At 39.0% G+C, this 20,530-nt stretch overlaps 1 protein-coding gene across 2 annotated transcripts in view; it reads right to left on the bottom strand.

Annotated features, from left to right (window-relative positions):
• The window catches only part of LOC130931441 (dihydropyrimidinase-related protein 5-like), a 36,871-nt gene extending 18,850 nt beyond the window's left edge, over window positions 1–18,021 (bottom strand). Inside the window, exons 1-2 of one of the 2 annotated variants that reach the window (XM_057860246.1) lie at window positions 17,831–18,021; window positions 11,578–11,848 (exon numbers count right to left, since the gene is read on the bottom strand). In XM_057860246.1, the coding sequence (XP_057716229.1) occupies window positions 11,578–11,838 (261 nt within the window). In that variant the 5' untranslated portion in view covers window positions 11,839–11,848; window positions 17,831–18,021. Of the gene's footprint in view, window positions 1–11,577; window positions 11,982–17,830 lie in introns of those variants that run through there. The other variant, XM_057860245.1, reaches the window with a different exon arrangement.
• Window positions 18,022–20,530: the final 2,509 nt, after the last annotated feature.

Genomic DNA, 20,530 nt, shown 5'->3' with positions numbered 1-20,530 from the left:
ATTTATTGAGAAAAATATAAATATTAATTGATAATTTTAAAGAAACGATATAATCAAATTATATAATATTCAATCATATCAAAGTTTTTTTTATATTACCAAAAACAGTTACTTGCCCTGTAAGGGATAAATAAATTAAATTAAATATTTAAATTAAATTTTAAAAAATAATTTTAAAAAAACACAATTTGTCTGAGGTAAATTCACGTCAGTATTCCCAGGAAGTGGATGATGCAAAGAAGAAAACTACCGGTATTTGCAGTTTGCCACCTTAAATACCCTTTCTCATGATAGGCTTTACCTGTGTATGTAGGTCAACGTCAGTAAGCTTATCAAACAAATTTTGAGTTCCAAAAATTAGTACTCAAGATTTTCTAATAAATAAAAACACAAGGGTGCCCAAATTTTAATTTTCATGCACAGGCCTATTTTTGTTTAAATAATTATTACGCACTTTCTGTTTATCCTATGAACTTCATTCCACTTCTCAAATATAACTGAGTTCATCTGCTGTATCATATACAGTGATTCATCGTTTTTTGCGGTTAATGGGGACCAGAACCCGCCACGATAAGTGAAAAACCGCAATGTAGCGCCACCCCCCCCCCCCCCCCCAAAAAGTGGTGTTTTTTTTTTTTGTGTGTGTTCGATGTATTTATTCAGATTTAGCATTCACAATTAGTTTTAAAAAAATTATACATACCGGTACTAGTATATACTGTATATTTTAATAAATGTTTTTTAAGCACTTCAAATTTAATAATTATGATAATTTTTAAACATGTTACCGTCCCACCTAACAATTTTTAAACAAGAATAAAGTACTGTAGAGGAAAAATGCTTGGCTTTAATAAATGCTTGTTACCTCCCTTGGCTGTGACTCTTGGAGTGATATGTGGAAATTACAAACTGCTCTGCTTAATATGCGGTGTTTATTGCCGCGAAGACAACACGACCGGCTGCCTTAAACGTCGCCCCACACACACACACACACACACACACACACGCACACACACACACACACATTCATTCCAGCGCGCGCTTCCTTATCCACCCACCCGCACATGCGCAAACAGAGCCTCTATGTTCCAAGGCAGCACGCGCAACACTTCATTCAGTCAATCTACTCAATCCTCTCACTTACAAACAATGAGTTGCACAGCAACTGTTTAACAAGTTGAACGATGATTGGCACTTTTGAGGCACGTGACTCTGGCAAGATCAAACTGAAACATCTGTCAACATTGTTAACTGTAACCAACTCCAGTGCAGTGCCGCAGCGCCTGACAAACAAAGAGCAGGGAAAGGGAGGGAGTGAGCGAGAGTGAGACTACGCGATCGGCTCGGAACAGCTCATCTCTATTTTATTATATTTTTTAATTGAAAAAAAAAATCTGCGATGGACTGAGTGCGCGCAGTTTAGAGTGCGAAGTACAGTGCCTTGCAAAAGTATTCGGCCCCCTTGAATCTTGCAACCTCTCGCCACATTTCAGGCTTCAAACATAAAGATATGAAATTTTAATTTTTTTGTCAAGAATCAACAACAAGTGGGGCACAATCGTGAAGTGGAACAACATTTATTGGATAATTTCAACTTTTTTAACAAATAAAAAAACTGAAAAGTGGGGCGTGCAATATTATTCGGCCCCTTTACTTTCAGTGCAGCAAACTCACTCCAGAAGTTCAGTGAGGATCTCTGAATGATCCAATGTTGTCCTAAATGACCGATGATGATAAATAGAATCCACCTGTGTGTAATCAAGTCTCCGTATAAATGCACCTGCTCTGTGATAGTCTCAGGGTTCTGTTTAAAGTGCAGAGAGCATTATGAAAACCAAGGAACACACCAGGCAGGTCCGAGATACTGTTGTGGAGAAGTTTAAAGCCGGATTTGGATACAAAAAGATTTCCCAAGCTTTAAACATCTCAAGGAGCACTGTGCAAGCCATCATATTGAAATGGAAGGAGCATCAGACCACTGCAAATCTACCAAGACCCGGCCGTCCTTCCAAACTTTCTTCTCAAACAAGGAGAAAACTGATCAGAGATGCAGCCAAGAGGCCCATGATCACTCTGGATGAACTGCAGAGATCTACAGCTGAGGTGGGAGAGTCTGTCCATAGGACAACAATCAGTCGTACACTGCACAAATCTGGCCTTTATGGAAGAGTGGCAAGAAGAAAGCCATTTCTCAAAGATATCCATAAAAAGTCTCCTTTAAAGTTTGTCACAAGCCACCTGGGAGACACACCAAACATGTGGAAGAAGGTGCTCTGGTCAGATGAAACCAAAATTGAACTTTTTGGCCACAATGCAAAACGATATGTTTGGCGTAAAAGCAACACAGCTCATCACCCTGAACACACCATCCCCACTGTCAAACATAGTGGTGGCAGCTTCATGGTTTGGGCCTGCTTTTCTTCAGCAGGGACAGGAAAGATGGTTGCAATTGACAGGAAGATGGATGCAGCCAAATACAGGAGCATTCTGGAAGAAAACCTGTTGGTATCTGCACAAGACCTGAGACTGAGACAGAGATTTATCTTCCAACAGGACAATGATCCAAAACATAAAGCCAAATCTACAATGGAATGATTAAAAAATAAACGTATCCAGGTGTTAGAATGGCCAAGTCAAAGTCCAGACCTGAATCCAATCGAGAATCTGTGGAAAGAGCTGAAGACTGCTGTTCACAAACACTCTCCATCCAACCTCACTGAGCTCGAGCTGTTTTGCAAGGAAGAATGGGCAAGAATGTCAGTCTCTCGATGTGCAAAACTGATAGAAACATACCCCCAAGCGACTTGCAGCTGTAATTGGAGCAAAGGGTGGCGCTACAAAGTATTAACGCAAGGGGGCCGAATAATATTGCACGCCCCACTTTTCAGTTTTTTATTTGTTAAAAAAGTTTAAATTATCCAATAAATTTTGTTCCACTTCACGATTGTGTCCCACTTGTTGTTGATTCTTGACAAAAAATTAAAATTTTATATCTTTATGTTTGAAGCCTGAAATGTGGCGAAAGGTTGCAAGGTTCAAGGGGGCCGAATACTTTTGCAAGGCACTGTAACGAGGGATCACTGTATTTAATATGAAATTTTTGTTCCAAACAATTGGTGATTTACAAGGGAAAATCTTTAAAAAAATCCAGGGCGCCCAAACTTTTGAATCCACTATAAGTGGTGATGGACATTTTATAAATGTTACTACTATTTTAGACAAACCAAAGGGAGAATCCCAGATTTCCCGCCCGTCCTCGTCCATCTGTGGGTATAACTGACATCACAAAATGGTTGTAATTTTTTGTACTTAATTGTTTTGCATATTTAAATATGTCTTTCATATTAAAGTCATTTATACTAAGTGTTGTCTGGCTATTTAACGTTGACTTACAGTGTATCACAAAAGTGAGTACACCCCTCACATTTCTGCAGATATGTAAGTATATCTTTTCATGGGACAACACTAGAGCTGGGAATCTTTGGGCACCTAACGATTCGATTACGATTACGATTCAGAGGCTCCGATTCGATTATAAAACGATTATTGATGCACCCCCCTCTTTTTTTTGTTTTTTTCAAATAAAGTTTTGTACATTAGTTCCAAAATTGTTCAAAAATACTCTCAGGCTAAACCAAACTACTATTTCAGTATCAAGTTAACATATAGCAGTAAACAAATATACAAAAATAACATTAAATAAAAAAACTCCAGTCCCCATTCTGTATCAGCAGCTTTAAACTACATTCAATTAATTTAATGTTGTGAATCAACCGTTAAAGTTGTTAAAATTGCTCCCGTTATTCCATAATTTCCCTTTTGTCTACTTTTGACATGTGAAAGTTTTAAAACTATTTTAAAGATAGATTCAAGTCAATATTTTACCGATTTAGGAGTATTTTAGATAAAAAGTTAATTAGGTTTGCTTGGAAGGTTCGCTACAACATCATTGCAGGGAAGTTTACTGCTTTAAGATGGCGGCCGTTTACTAACGCCCGCATCTAGCTTTTTGCAGATGTGCTGCTACCGCTACCGAGTCTATAATCCATCTAGTCCTATATAAATGATATCTACCGTAACATTATGTAGCTTAGCTGTACTTGTAGCAGCTTTTCAGCAGCAGTCAGGTATGTTGTTGTGTTTTTTTATCTCGTGGCATGAGTTGAGCTAGAGCCGTGAGTTGAGTGTTGGCATTACCCGAGGGGCCGGTTAATGAGAAGCATAATGTTTAGCTACTCCCGCTCCGTTCCGTCCCGAAGACCGCGCGGCGCGCTGAGTGTGTTGTACTTCCGCTTTACTTGGCATATTTCAATAATCGGAATTTGGATGTTTGTGAATCGTTCTCAAATCTTCCACGGCCGAATCGCGAATAATCTAAGAATCGGAAATTTTGCACACCTCTAGACAACACTGACAAAATGTCACTTTGACACAATGAAAAGTAGTCTGTGTGCAGCTTATATAATACAGTTAATTTATTTTCCCCTCAAAATATAGACATTAATATTTAGCCCGCCTGTCTCATCAGACCATAGGAAATGGTTCCAGTAATCCATGTGCTTTTTTGACATGTCTTCAGCAAACTGTTTGCGGGCTTTCTTGTGTACCGTCTTCAGGAGAGGCTTCCTCCTTGGGTGACAGCCATGCACACCAATTTGATGTAGAGTGCGGCATATGGTCTGAGCACTAACAAGTTGTCCCCCACCTCTTCAATCTCTGCAGCAATACTGACAGCACTCCTGTAACGAGTCACATGACATTTTGGAAGGAAAAGGACCAGCAGTACTCAATTTGCACATTTAGAGATGTATGTTTTTTCAAGGGGGGGTTGGGGGGTACTCACTTTTGTTGCCAGGGGTTTAGATTTTAATGGCTATATTTTGAGTTATTTTGAAGGGAAAATAAATTAACTCTATTATATAAGCTGCACACAGACTACTTTTCATTGTGTCAAAGTGTCATTTTATCAGTGTTGTCCCATGAAAAGATATACTTAATTATCTGCAGAAATGCGAGGGGTGTACTCACTTTTGTGATACACTGTAGATAAAGAAGATGATAATCGTCTTTCAACTGTATCTCCGTAGTGAAGCAGTGCATCTTGGGCGGGGATATTTATAGTGGTGGTATGATGGATGGGGGGTGGGGGTGGGAGGGTCTAAGAGGCATTGTCTCACAACCACAATGGTGTGTGTGAAAAAGCCTCAGGGTTAAATTTGCAGCATGCTTCAGTGTAGCCATGGAAACCGCCCAGCGTCTGTCCCCGGAGAAGCTGCGACGCGCGGCGGTAGCGAACGAGGGGTGGGGGGAGAAGGGGAGTAGGAAGACGGAGAGAGGATGGTGGGGAGAGGCCAGAGAAGAAAGGCAGCGTCTGTTCGCTGACTAAAGCTATGGGAGCGCATCTCGTCATTGTTCAGGCACCATCGCGCTCCGGGTCATTCTGTCTGGATGGTTTCATTCTTGTCTCTTGCACTATCTTGACTCTGTCCGACCACCTTGGGATTCTGGCAACTAAAATGCAGATGTAATTGGAAACCAAGAAAATGCAACTGCCACACCTATTATAACTGCACACAAAGAGAAATCCATGTCTTGAGACGAGTAAAGAACCACTATATTTACACCAGAGTTGTTTTTGGCAGTCCTTTTAATTTTGTCTTAGTCTTTTGGACGATAATACTAGTCTCAGTCATATTTTATTCACATCAAAATGTATTTGTCTTCGTCTAGTTTTAGTCGACGTTCACTAAAAATATTTTTGTTTGTAAAAGTTTTTAAAATAAATAAAGGTTTCCAACTATTTTGAATAAACGTTGACAAATAAGCACGTATTGTAGCATACAAGGACAACGCCAACTTGGTGATAATACACACACAGCAGGAAAACAGTATATTATTTTCTATTAATCATACCAACCTGGACGCAACAAACTGTATGTAAAAAAAAAGTTGACCAAGAGTTTAAGAGGACGCTAGCCGTTCCTATTAGCTTAATGCTAACACGAACGCTATGCTAACGCTAAGCATTAAATTTAGTGTGTCCATCAGCACAGACCTTAGAGCAGACATGTCCAAAGTCCGGCCCGGGGGCCAAATGCGGCCCGTGGTCAAATTTCATCCGGCAACCAGCCTCTGCCATAAAATCTATAACATCTGGCCCGCGCACAGACTTAATAAATTGGTCAGCAGTAATGCAACCAGCATATGAAGTAGCTTACACACGAAATGCTGCTCCTCATTTACCCACTAAAAGGCAGCAGCACTTTAACCCTTTATTGCCAAATGTATCACATTTGATACACCTAAAATTTCATGATTTTCAGACTAATTTAGAATTTTGACATTTCTTTTTGGAAAAAAAAACTGATGGATGCAAGTCAACACATGCATCTGCAGATTCCATAAGACAAAAACAGGATTTAACATGGGTTATAAATACTAGAGCGCTTATTACACATATTCATTTTGACTTTTCTTTTCACAAATTTGAAAAAAAAAGGTTTCATTAGGACTTTATTTTTCAAATTTGGGGATTCTATGATAATTGCTTCATGTTGCAGGTATTTAAGGGCTAAGCAACATTACTCCGTGTGACCCATTACTTCCATTTTCTAAAATGGCGACAATCAACAAAAAAAAAAGTTGACTGTGACTGGCGACGCTTTAAGGATAGGTGGAAATTGGACTATTTCTTCACTAAAATACGCAACAACTGTGTCTTGCCTCATTTGCAAAGAGACAGTCGCTGTTTTTAAAGATTTCAATGTGAGGCGATATTACCAAACAAGACACGCTGACATGTACGACAAGATTACAGGGAAGATACGCAGCGAGAAATTGAAGCAACTTGAAGCTTGTTTAATTTCACAGCAGTAGTATTTCGCAAGAGCCCGAGAGTCGAAAGAGAACGCCACAAAGGCTAGTTGTGAGATTGTTGACATTATTCATTAAAAAAATAATAAAGAAAATGTGACACACTGACTGGCTTGCTAAATTTTGCTTAAATCAATTGTTCTACGTAAAGGACGTCAGCCAAGGTCGGCCCCCCACATTTTTACCACGCCAAATCTGGCCCCCTTTGCAAAAAGTTTGGACACCCCTGCCTTAGAGGCTAAAGCAACATTGCATATTATCTCTGGCCAAGATCAGAAAACAAATCTTACAGGTGTGCAAGCCAGTATGGAGACTGGAGAAGACACACTGGTGAGTTGGGGGAGGGAAAGCGCAGCATGTCACATGAGTGACACAACCAGACACTGCTACAATGCAGGCTAACTACACATAAAAATGTCACAGATTGTGAACATGTGGCAGAAACTATTGCACATTTTCGTCTCGTCAGACGAAAACTGGCATTTGTCTCGTTTTGTTTTAGTCTCCCAAAACACATTTTTAGCTCGTTATCGTCTCATCACTGTCATGAAAAAAGGTGTTCGTTGACAAAATATTTTATCGTCATCATTGACGAAAACAACACTGGTTTACACAAGTAATTTATAACCTTACACGGACATACTATACCTAGGATAAATGACAATCATGTGAAAGATGGTTACTTAAAGAACTTTAGTATGAAAACGGCAAATTTCTCCAACCTATGACAATGGAGAAAATGTATTAACATGAAAAAAAAGACACCGCTTATGAGTACAGCCATTTTGTGACGTCAGTTGTACCCACGCACATGAAATCTCAAGCACAGGTGAATGTGGTAATGGTTATTAATGACATCATGAGGAAGGGCGGGCAATGTTGGATACTCGCATTGGATTGGTTCAAATAGTACCAGCATTAGTGAAATTTCTGCCCCCATTTCAGGCAGCCACTTCCTGGAAATAGTGGCTTTTATTTATGTTTTACTCCACTATTACATATCCGAAAAATGATTTTTCAATTTTTCAATCAATAAACACAATTATTTCCACTGGGATGTACATGACTGACTAGGATGATCATTTGTGCATTCCCTCCCAGTCAAAATGGATTGGATACCCTGCACCGTCAACGGCGCTGAATCATGAGCTGTCCTCCCAGTTTCAACGGCCTTGTCAATGGCAGGCAGTGAGTTAAAATAACATTAAAAAAAAAAAAAATTCAACTTTAGAGTGTGATTGGGGGCAATAACGAGAGTATAATTCGGTTTTCGTTTCCAAACGTGGGAACATTTTACTCAAATATAATTCTATTTATTCATAAAAAAACAATATATAAGATTAATTATTTATTGGTACAGTGGTACCTACACATTAGAATTTAATTCATTCCAGGACCTGGTTCGTAAGTCGAAATGGTCGTATATGAAGCAGGATTTTCCCATAAGAATACATTATAATTTAATTAATTTGTTCCACGGCCCAAAGACCTACACTAAATCATTAATAAATCCTGCAGGTTCAATTACAAAATAGCATTTACACATCGCGAAACAAGTAAATTATTAACACAAATCGGAATTATAATAATGTAACGTATCGGGTTCTGATATGGCAGTTGTGGTTTGCGTGCTGTTCCTGAACGCACCATGACTGACGAGAAAGTGAGAGAGGTGCGTAACAGTTTTCACTGTCTCCTTTGTTTTTGAATCAGAAAAAAAACAGTTGTTAGTTTTTACCTGTGTCACTGTTCATGCTGGTTGACTTGTGTGTGAAAGTCAATAAAGTGACGTCACCCGGGTCAGCATCTCACAATACAGCATTGCTTCATAGCATTCAGATGGACTGCAGATTCATCTGATTTTGCGGATTAATTCGTTTATTTTTTGCATCACGCCAGCCAAATGTGCTGCAGAAAATTGTTGCTGCACCAGGGTGAGGTGTGTTAGTCTTTTTGGGTTTCAAAATGTTCCTATTCACCGCGGATATTTGCCAAAACAAGCACTACTATTGTGGGACCATTGGACCTACATGGAAGTGAGTAAACATCATATTTTGTATACTGGGATCATGGCACAAGTTTTAATATGGAGGTGGCTTCCATTTTGTGGCTGATTGTCCACCGAGAATGCGACTTGGCTGACGACCGGCGGCTTGTCGCACACCCCCCTCAGTCCTTCAGTAGCCCTCCGGGAGAGCGCTAAACTCTGCTTATTGCCCTCTTCATGTGGCAGGTGTTCTGCAAAATTTTTCAACCCCATCAGAAATTGCAACTTTGTGTTAAAAATGGCCGCGAATACAGCAATTACAAAGTAAACACTAAAAACGTTTTTTAAATAAATGACTATTTTCTTACGTTTGATCATAGACGGACATGTAGTGTTAGCTGCACAACAACTGCAAACCGCTCTCTCTGTGTTTACGTCTTCGCTGTGTAGTCAAGCATTATTTTACGGCATATTCGTGTTGACTATGTGGCAGCTATGTGCTCCTCCGACGTCGGCCGGTTTGTCCAGCTGCTTCTCCAGCAAACGCGCTCTCCTGCCCGCAGCAGGGGAACGAGTCCGACGAGCTGTAACTTGCTCGCCGCTGGGCCGCCTGACATGATACTGGGTAGTTTTGTCTGTTTTTTCGCTCGAAAGCAATGAAAAACAATTTGAAACATCCCTCAGTTTGGGTTAGCATGTCGGCTAGCTGTCACGCCTCCTGGTTTGTTTACGCTCTCCGAAGCCGGGGCAGGGAAATGACAAAAGTCGGACCAACTCCTGTGGCATAAAAATATAGTTTAGGGAGGTGCAAGAAGTGGGCAGTTTTGACCATTATGGAGTAATTTTGCAATGTCGTACTGAATAAATGCATTTTTAATATTTCATATTCCATTTAGCACAAGACTGTTATTTGTCATGACCATACCATTTATTTAGCAATTGGGGAAAAATACTTAGATGAAAAGAATATCCTGTCAAAATATTGGAGTATAGAGACTGTAACAATGACATTTTGCAGCTCTGTTCGTTGCATTTTCCTCATTCTGAATAATTCCCCCTCAATGGGCTGAATTCAAAATCAGATGAAATCGTGACCCTGCCAATGTCATCCTCCTGTTGGGGACGCTAGAGCCCTATAATGGTAGGCGTGGCTAAGCAGCAGATTAAAAGACAAATTTCTCGTCATCTGCGCTTTGCCAAATTGTTGTATATAGTCAAATCGTCTCAAAATATGATTCTAAAACACATAATAATGTTATTTATGACTTTTTTTATCCTGTCGTATGCACTTTAACTTATAGAGACTGGTGAACGGAGGTCAGATAAGACGCCGGGTGAGGGTCTCTTTATCCTTAATCCATATCAGCAAAAGGGCATCTCCTCCCAAATAGCGCTACAACATATAGAGAGAATAGTCGTCCCCTTGGACTCTTTGACCATTTTGATGGCTTCCATCGGCTTGAGGACTGTAGAGATTGAAGACATATTCCGGCTGTATTCTCGAGCCAGTTCACTGAAGCGCACACCAAGCTCATAATTTTCTATCATTTCCTTCTTATTTAAATAGGGAGCGTCACCTTTTTCCTTTTTTCACCACCTGCACGAACCTTCCTGAGACCCATTTTGATTTCTCTCACAAGAAAATCCGCCGTGTTGCCGTCTTGCGGGAAAACAATGAAACTGTGACATCGTCATAAATCGTCGAGCATGTCTTTACATGTCGAGACAAATGAAAAGTCAAATTGTAAGCCGGATGTCAAAAGGATTGTATGTCGAGATACCACTGTATACCAAATGTTAATATTATGGCCAACAGTACATGACCCAAAATGTGATGTTCACGTATGTGGACGCCAGGTCTGTTTGGGGTTACGTTTTTTTTTTATTTTTTTTTTTTAATCACCACAATTAAATGTTGAACAAAAGTAATGTAACTAAAGGAGGGCTGTCAAACGATTAAAATTTTTTAATCAAGTTAATCACAGCTTAAAAATTAATTAATCGTAATCGCAATTCAAACCATTTATAAAATATGCCATATTTTTCTGTAAATTATTGTTGGAATGGAAAGATAAGACAAGACGGATATATACATTCAACATACTGTACATAAGTACTGTATTTGTTTATTATTACAATAAATCAACAAGATGGCATTAACATTATTAACATTATGTTAAAGCGATCCATGGATAGAAAGACTTGTAGTTCTTAAAAGATAAATGTTAGTACAAGTTATAGACATTTTATATTAAAACCCCTCTTAATGTTTTCGTTGTAATAAAATTTGTAAAATTTTCTATCAAAAAATAAACTAGTAGCTCGCCATTGTTGATGTCAATAATTACACAATGCTCATGGTGCTGAAACCCATAAAATCAGTCGCACCCAAGCGCCAGCAGAGGGTGACAAAACACCAAAAAACACAAGTAACAAGTGGACATGACACTGTGCTGTAATTTTAATCTGTTTGAGCGGGGCATGTGCGTTAAATGCGTCAAATATTTTAACGTGATTAATTTAAAAAATTATTTACCGCCCGTTAACGTGATAATTTTGACAGCCCTAAAATAAAGTGCTTAACTACTGTCTCAAATATCTTTACTCTCCCCCTATTTGTGCTGTCAGCCCCCAAATACAAAGTAGTAACATCACAAAGTGGTTGCTGGATTTCCAAGAACAACAAGAGCCAGAATCCACATCCTGTCGTAGCTTACCTTAGTGCCACTGTAGAAATCGTCGGCAGTGGTGGCATTCATAAAGGTCTCTTCCAAATGCACGCTGGTATCGATCCCGCCGGGCATCACCAGCTTCCCAGAGGCGTCCACCACCTTGGCCCCGCCCGGGATCATCAGCTCCTTGCCCACCTGCTGGATGATGCCATTCTCGATGTAGACGTCGGCTTCCTGCGTGCAATCGTCGTTCACCACCTTGCCGCCCTTGATCAGGATGCGCACCACTGTTGCGCTGGTAGTCATGGCTTTAGCTCTGCGGGGAGCAAAAGGAATCATTTTTAAGGACAAGTCTAACTAAAATCCAGATTGAACAGCCGAATATTAATAGCTCGCAACGGGGCTGCGTCACTAAGACTAAATGAGCGAGACGGCAGGCTGAGACTGAGATCGGTTTGTAAAGCGGGAGGCCGGTTGTGTCTCCGTGTCAGTCACTGCCTGTAACCTGACGTCCCGACTGGACGTTGACGTCAGTGTAAACACTGGTGCAACAAAACTCTATTTTTCCACCCATTGAATACAACAAAAAGGCTATTTTAGGGGTGTGCAAACTTTCTTAAGGGGCTGAATAACAAAAAAATGACTTACATTTTATTTATTTATTTTTTTCAATTTCCTAAAACTCAACCCATCAGTGTAGGTTAAAGAGAAAGACAACAACTAGTATAAATGACCTTCATGTGGAAGATGGTTGCTCAAAGTATTTGACTCTTCAAATGATGAATTTCTTAGTAGGCCTCTGATCATGGAGAAAATAATTCTTAAACACGAAAAAAATCGAACTGCTAACGAGTGCGGCCATTTTGTGACGTCAGTTCAATATACTGAGAGACTCGAACACAGTCTGCGGGACAATAGGCATTACTGATTTCACGAGGAAGGTCAGGCAAACTGAGATACCATATTTAATTGGCTAAAATAGTACCGGCACAGAAAAAATGTCTGTAACTGTCTAAGAACTAGGGGTGTGACAATATATCGAAATGGTGATATATCGTGATACTTTGTATTCCAAAAGGTTATCGATATGCTCCTGCCAAGAATCGAAATATCGTTTTAAAAAGCTGTCAATGTCTAAAAATTAAATAAATAAAAATGAACCAACAAGTTGCAACCAAAATCTTCCACCATAATAGTGTCTCAATTAACTCTAAGGCTGCACTGACGGTGCTTGACGCCCAATCCATTTAGACTGAGAACGTTCGTTCATTCGAAACCAGAGCGTTAAGTCATTCTGTCCGATTTTCAGGGCATTTACAGGTCACTTGCTGTTCATTTTAGGGCATTTATAGGTAATTTCCTGTTGAGTTTGAGTCACTGCCTATTCATTTGGGTCACTTCCTGTTCTCTAACTCAAAAGAAACAGGAAGTGACCCATAAAATACCCCGAAATCAACAGGAAGTAACTGAAAATCAACAGGTAAATGACCTTAAATGGCCGAAAATTACCTTATTGACTGGCATTGGCTGCCACTGACGGCCATAGACGTTCAATCCGTTTGAAGTGGGAGGGATGGCAGCGAATGAACGAACGTTCATTCGCTGCCACCCTCCCAGTTCAAATAGATTGGACGTCTACTAGTGATAAACTCATTTCAATTCACAGCAGAAGCTTGTTTTTCTGTTTATTAGTTGTTTGTAGAATATCCTAGAATGATTTCCTGACCAATGTATCGATAATCGTTGTATCGCCATATCGTCAGATCCTCGTTATAGTGAGCTTTGTATCGCAAATCGTATCGTATCGTGCAGTGCTGCAACGATTAATCGATTAAGTCTAGTATTTGATTAGAAAAAAAGATTCCAATTAAATTTTGCCGCTTCGAGTATTCGTTTAATTAAAGTGCCGTTGTAAATGTTTGTTTTGAAAGTGTTTGCATTTAGTTTTATAGATTTTGGTGGATACACTGCCCTCTAGTCTGCCTCATTTCACATAGCTGAATCCAGCTGCTCCATGTTAAGACCAACATAAGCCAAGTTTTTATTTGAGCTAATGATTTTTCAATGCATTCGTAATTGAATTTATAGGTTTATTTAGCAGTTTTTTTTGCTGGAATATGCGTCTGAACAATTGTTACACGTTACGTTACGTTACATTACGTTACAGTTTTATAGCATTTAAGCTAGTGGACTTTTGCTATGTAAGTTAGCCATTGTTCTTTTGTTGTACATAGATCCTTATTTATTTTTTATTTTTTTATACCATTCGAGGCTTAGCTCAGGTATTTGAATTTTTCATGTTCCCTATCCGATTACTCAAGTATTCGAAGTAACTAGTTAATCGATTAATTGACTACTAAAATAATCGATAGTTGCAGCCCTACTTACAATTTAGACTAACTTAAAACTTGATCAACTAGAACTTAAAAATAGCTTGACACAAATGGAAATTCAGTCGACACACATGGGAAAAACTCTTAACTTTTAAGTGATGTATATTATCAGGCATATTGACATTTTGGGTAGGAAATAAGATTTCTTTTTATAAGATCTAGAAGCTTTTTGAGTGAAAGCTGTGAATTTTTTTCCCTCCTTTTTTCTAGTCAAATCTGAGATGCAATTGTTAGCTGTTTTCAAAAATGTACATCGAAAATAAAAACATGGTCTGAAAATGGTTCAATATTAGGTGCGATGTCTTGTTTTTTCTTGGATATTTATAATTGCTCTTTACATTTAAAAATATATGTTCCAGAAGAAATAGCTGTCCTCACTGTATTATGGGATGTTTACACCAAAAGATATTAACCGGTAACACTTCATTTGACAGCGGCATCATATAATAACTGTCGTAAGGCCAAAGGAACCACCGTGAAGCTTTGAATCAATTAGCTTCAAAGCTTCATTGCTTCAAGAAGCTTAATTTGACCATCACTTCTCCCTTGCGGGAGACAGTAGACCTCTCCTGCCACCTGCTGTCAACACTGTTGTTGTCCAACATGCCTCCTGGCATGCATTGCAGTACTACAGATGTATATAACAATCAAAATTCATATTCTGTGCTAATTATTTATTCAGTTAACACTTTATTTGACAGTGGTGCCTTAAGACTGTCATTAGACAATCATAATTATGACATGACACTGTCATGAGCATTAATGAATGCTGATAACAGATGTCATTTAGTGTCATCCGGTAAATTATCTCACTTTTGATCAGATGGACATAAATGGACTTAGTAACTTAATTTGCTGGATGACACTTTACTTTGACATACACTTATGACATCTGTCATAAGCATTCAATAATGCCCATGACAGTGTCATGTTGTAATTACGACGGTCTTATGACAGTCTTATGACACCGCTGTCAAATAAAGTGTTACCAAATACCATACCAAGCAATTAATGAAACAGGAACGGTAACTGAATAAATAATTAGCACAGAACATGAATTTTGATTGTTATTTACATCTGTAGTGCTGCAATACATGCATGCTAGGAGGGATGTGTTGCCTAATAACCCAAATAAATCAAAGCCGCACTTAAGCCGCAGGATTCAAAATGAAGGAAAAAAGTAGCAGCTTATAGTCCGAAAATTACGGCAATATAAGCATGTTAGGTTTTGTGTTGATTCCCTCCTAGTGTGTCGCTGTGATTGCCCATTGATTTCACCTGTTGTACCTGCTCCTTGTGTATCCTCCAATCTGCATCATCCTGTGTCACCCATCTGTTCCTCGTTGTCTCGTTACCCCTTGTCTCTGTGTGTATATAAACTCCAAGTTTCTGTTCATTCCTCGTTGCGTCATTGTCAATGTCGATGTCAAGCCCTGTCCAAGCACTCGTGTACCAGTCCCTCCGATTAAGTAAGTTTTGTTTGAACATTGCCTTTTTGATCCCTTGTCCTTTTGGATGTACTTTGTGTTTTTTTTTTAGTTATTATTTAAACTTTTTTTTAGTTCACCGCAACCTGCCTTGCTGTGTTTTTGTTTCCCCTGCATTTGGGTCCACACCGCCTGCCTGCCCGCGAACCGTGACAAAGCAAAATAGTACCTATTATGCCATATTTTCAACAATTGCAGACACAGGAGAGCAACAATAGGGACAATGTGACGTACAGTACTGCATTGCTGCCAAGGTGTTCCAATATGTGGAAAATCAGTCAATTAAGATAATGCTGACAAAAGGTTCACAAAAATATATATGGCTATGCAAAGGACCGCAACGTTAAATTGGTATTGGGTGAAAATATGAAAAATCTGTATAAAACTGACACTGATTTCAAAACCAAAATGCCGACTGCAAAAAAACAAGACAAAAACTAGATAGTGCACACAGAACAAAACTGATGGCAGATTTGAAAATCAACGACCAAAATTTGTACAGAATCGGTTTAAAAAAATAATACTAATAATTAAAGATGTCCCGATCTGATCGATCGATCACGTCATTTTCAAAGCATCAGAATCGGCAAAAAAATATCGGACATGCCTTTTTTTAATATACCAGTATATATATATATATATATATATATATATATATATATATATATATACATATATATTAATTAAATCATTTTCTAATTGTATTTAACGTTACAGACAAAATGTCTTACACTCATCCAGTCTTTAATTTTGGCTTAAAGTAGGGCTATCAAATTTATCGCGTTAACGGCGGTAATTTTTAAAAAAAAAATTAATCACATTACGACCCACTCACGCATTGTCGCGTTCAATCTATAATGGTGCCGATTTACCTATATATAGAGCTAAAAGGCAGCGTAAAATGAGTAAAGTGAATTTTGGCAGTCTTTGGAGCCTTTTTTTAATTGGCTAAAGACTTAAAATCCCTCGCTCAACAATTAGAAATATCGTGGGAAAGCAATGTGGGGAAGAAAGTTAGTAGTTGATCTCTTTCTTTACACCCTATGTTATTTCCCAATGCAGAGAAGATATATCAATTGGTGCCATTACGCACAGTCATGGTTGCACTTCCCATCATGCATTTGGGCAGAACAGTTAAATGGCTACAGTATCGTTTACTGAAAGCTCAACAAATACACTCGATGGCAATATTTAGTCACAATATACAAAGTCACATTTATCCTTTAAGAATTACAAGTCTTTCTATCCGTGGATCCCTCTCACGGAAAGAATGTTAATAATGTAAATGCCATCTTGAGGATTTATTGTCATAATAAACAAATACAGTACTTACAATATGTACTGTATGTTGAATATATATATTCGTCTGAGTTTTATTCATTTTTTTCTTAATGCATTGCCAAAATGTATATGATCAGGAAAAATTATCGGGAATGATTGGAATTGAATCGGGAGCAAAAAATCGGATCGGGATATATCGGGATCGGCAGGTACTCAAACTAAAACGATCGGGATCGGATCGGGTGCAAAAAAACGTGATCGGAACAACCCTATCAATCATGTAGCAGAAAATGGGGGGGAAAAAAACATTTGGACCAGTGCAAATGCATAAGCATCCATCATAATGATAATGTAGCTATTACGTGTCTGCTTGGGGTAAAATTTGCTTCTTTTGGTTTAAAAAAAAAATAAAATAAAAATCTCATTCACGTCAATTAACATCAAATATATTTTGACTGCAATGGCTGGCTTTAAATGATCACGTTTTGTGCCATTGACAACGGTAGACGCCCAATCCATTTTGACTGGGAGGGCGCCAACCCCTCCCAGTTAAACTAGATTGAACGCCTATTTCCATCAATACCGGTCAATTCATTAAAAACGTTGTGACAATAGGAATGTTTTTTTTTTTTTTTTTTAATTTTTTTATTTGTTTCCTTCAATTCGTGTTATAAGTGGTAATTTGACATAGTTATTGTGTGATAAAGTAAAAACGGTGCATTTTTAGAGCAACTCTGGTTCATCTCTATCTCCTTCTCTGGCAGCTGAATGAGTTTAAATGGCATTTCCCCGCTTGTGTTCGTGTCTGTTTTTACGTTTGGTGTAAAGTACGCTTTAATTCTCAAATGTTGTTGAAATGACACAAAGAAACCGGTGTCGGTCAGAAAGCCGACCCAGAAACGCCTAACCCGCTCCTCCCTCCCACCTGCTCCCCCGCTTAACCCGGCCTCCTCAACCATAAACACCCTACTAAAGTGTTCTCATTATAACAATAATAATGTTAAGGGGTGGACTTGAGGGCTCTAATCGTGTTCCTCCCGGGGGTTTGACAAAATCCCATCCCCACCCCACCCCACCCCTCTTGAGAAGCTCCGCATCCACCGGGTGAAGACGCTGCCGGTTGCCGCCCTAGCATACCTGACGTCTGGGTGTGCAACTGAAGCAGGTCCGCTCGGCTCGAGGGCTCCTCCGGTTCTTTCCACACAAGCACACAACGCAAACTTGCCCGGGAGACGCTCACACACTTAAGGCAGATGGATGCCTTTCCTGGCCGGTGCGGGACCACCAGACTTGCGCTAAGAGAGCGTGGAGTCGCAAAGTCGTTTCCTGTACTTCCTTTCAAAATAATAAAATACCAGACTTGTTCGAGTGCGTTGCAAAAAAAAAAATTTTAAATACATATATTGTTCCACGTATGATGTTAAAACCATATAATGGAATAAAGCACGTTAATATTAGTGGAAATTGAAAATATATCACTCACTTTGCGTTTCCGCCTTTCGCGCTTCGTTTTGCCTAGGATTGACAGCTTTGAGCAATCAGGATTGTCGCCGGAGCAACCAATCAGAGACGAGGGGCGTAGCCAAGAGCGGGAATCATAGATATTATATGTGACTAGAGACCTCTGCGGGCGTTGAGCCAATCGGGACAAGGATGGTCTCTAGTCGGCCATTTTTCGTCGGGGCCGTTCGAAAAATAGGTTAGTCAACTGAACGTGTACTTTAAAACGGCTATAAAATTAAACTCTTTTATGCTATTATTTTAAGTTTGTACTCTCAAATTTTTTTTTTTTTTTGATGACTCATCTAAAAAATAATCAAGACTGTTCTCTCGTCTGTCAACTATTATTAAAAAAAAAAAAAAAAAAGTAGCCTACTAAGAATAAGTACAAATTTACAACTTTTAGGTCTTAACAACGGCATACTGCATAAACAACCTGGAATTTGAAGGAATAAAAAAAAAATGAATGGAATTTTATACTCATGGCAAGAACCAATGGCTCCACCAGAGGACGCCACAGCCCCCCCTATTAATTTGTTGGCTACCCCACTGGCCAGTATAACGTTAGATCAGGGGTCGGGAACCTATGGCTCGCGAGCCAGATCCGACTCGCAGACAAATATATAATTATTAGGGCTGTCAAACGATTAAAATTTTTAATGGAGTTAATCACAGCTTAAAAATTAATTAATCGTAATTAATCGCAATTCAAACCATCTCTATCTCTCTCCATATTTTTCCGTAAATTACTGTTGGAATGGAAAGATAAGACATAAGACGGATATATACATTCAACATACTGTATATAAATACTGTATTTGTTTATTATAACAATAAATCCACAAGATGGCATTAACATTATTAAAATTCTTTCTGTTAAAGGGATCCAAAAGAAAGACTTGTCGTTCTTAAAAGATAAATGTTACAAGCTATACTAATTTTATATTCAAACCCCTCTTAAATGTTTTCGTTTTAATAAAATTTGTAAAAATTTCAATCAAAAAATAAACTAGATACACTAAATACAGCATAAGGTGTCAATGGCGAGTTTTAAATTAACTTACAAATCAAGCCAAATAGTGTGTTTTGTCCCTCGACTGACGCCGTAGTTTCCTGTTTTACTGCAGGTTCATTGAACCTTACGTTCATTTGAGTGCTGGCTTCACAACGTACTTGATCTCTAATAGTTTGTATATTGTGAATAAATATTGCCATCCAGTGTATTTGTTGAACTAAACGAAATGTTTACAGAGTTAGACCAAAGTCTCACTAAGTTTTAAGTGTATGTTGCATAGCTATTTTGATTGGGAATGCCAGTTCTCTTTGCACTATTGTTTAACTGTGTGAGAATAGGGCCTCATTAATACAGATTGACAATTAAATTTTTTTGAGAGATATTATTTTTATTGTGCTTTAACTAAATGATACTTATGTTTGTTGTGAAAGTTGCCGAAGCTTATGCCAATAAACGGCGCGGTCCAATGAACGCCTGTGTCCACTCGCCTTTTGTAATATTCTGATACAGAATTATCCGAGGCACCTTGAAGTGCACGCGGCGCCAGTGTTGTTTACTCACATGCTGCATGAGTGAGTACAGCCTGCCGAGAGCTTGTAAGCTGTGTTAATGTTGAAGCTGAATGTGCCAATAAAGAAACAAAGTGCCAGCACGTCGCGTGTGGTATACCTATGTTAAGAAAAAGGACAAAACAAGACACCTTTCTCTGCCTCTTAGCTCTCAAGTGCGTCATTGTAATCTGTTTGAGGCAATGCATGAGCGGGTCATTCCGCGCATGCATTAAATATTTTAACGTGATTAATTAAAAAATTAATTACCGCCCGTTAACGCGTTAATTTCACAGCCCTAATAATTTATTTTTTAAAAAAGTTTCGTTATACTCCTTTGCGCTGCTACTGGCATCCCCAAGGGCCGCTTTCCCATTTCAATATGATAGGCATTGCCAATTTATGCAGAAGAAAACGTGGGCAAGTGTAAGGGGAGAGAGAGACAGGTCTAGCAAGAGCTTTGCGCTGGAGCGTTGTGTTGAGTGGGTGGTGTCCCCCACTGGGTTTTTTTCGTGCTAATCAAGTCCCTGATAAAAAGCCATCCGACACGTCTATGTTTTTTTTATACACTACGCCATCTCCCCGAAGGAAGAACTGGACGTACGAGCGACGACGAACGAGCCACGGAAATTGCCGTTTCGGAGTTGAGAACGCCGCATTACCAAACAGTGCAGATTGGTAACAGCTCATTGCGCGAAACGGCGACAGTCGCCGGCGACTAGAAAGCCGGTTTTCAGTAATTTTAGTGGGAAAGTGGCAAACATACATGTCGTT

The sequence above is a fragment of the Corythoichthys intestinalis genome, chromosome 15 (assembly GCF_030265065.1).
Source record: "Corythoichthys intestinalis isolate RoL2023-P3 chromosome 15, ASM3026506v1, whole genome shotgun sequence".
In the NCBI taxonomy this organism is placed as follows: Eukaryota; Metazoa; Chordata; class Actinopteri; order Syngnathiformes; family Syngnathidae; genus Corythoichthys; species Corythoichthys intestinalis.
This window is presented reverse-complemented; position numbering and strand designations above follow the sequence as displayed.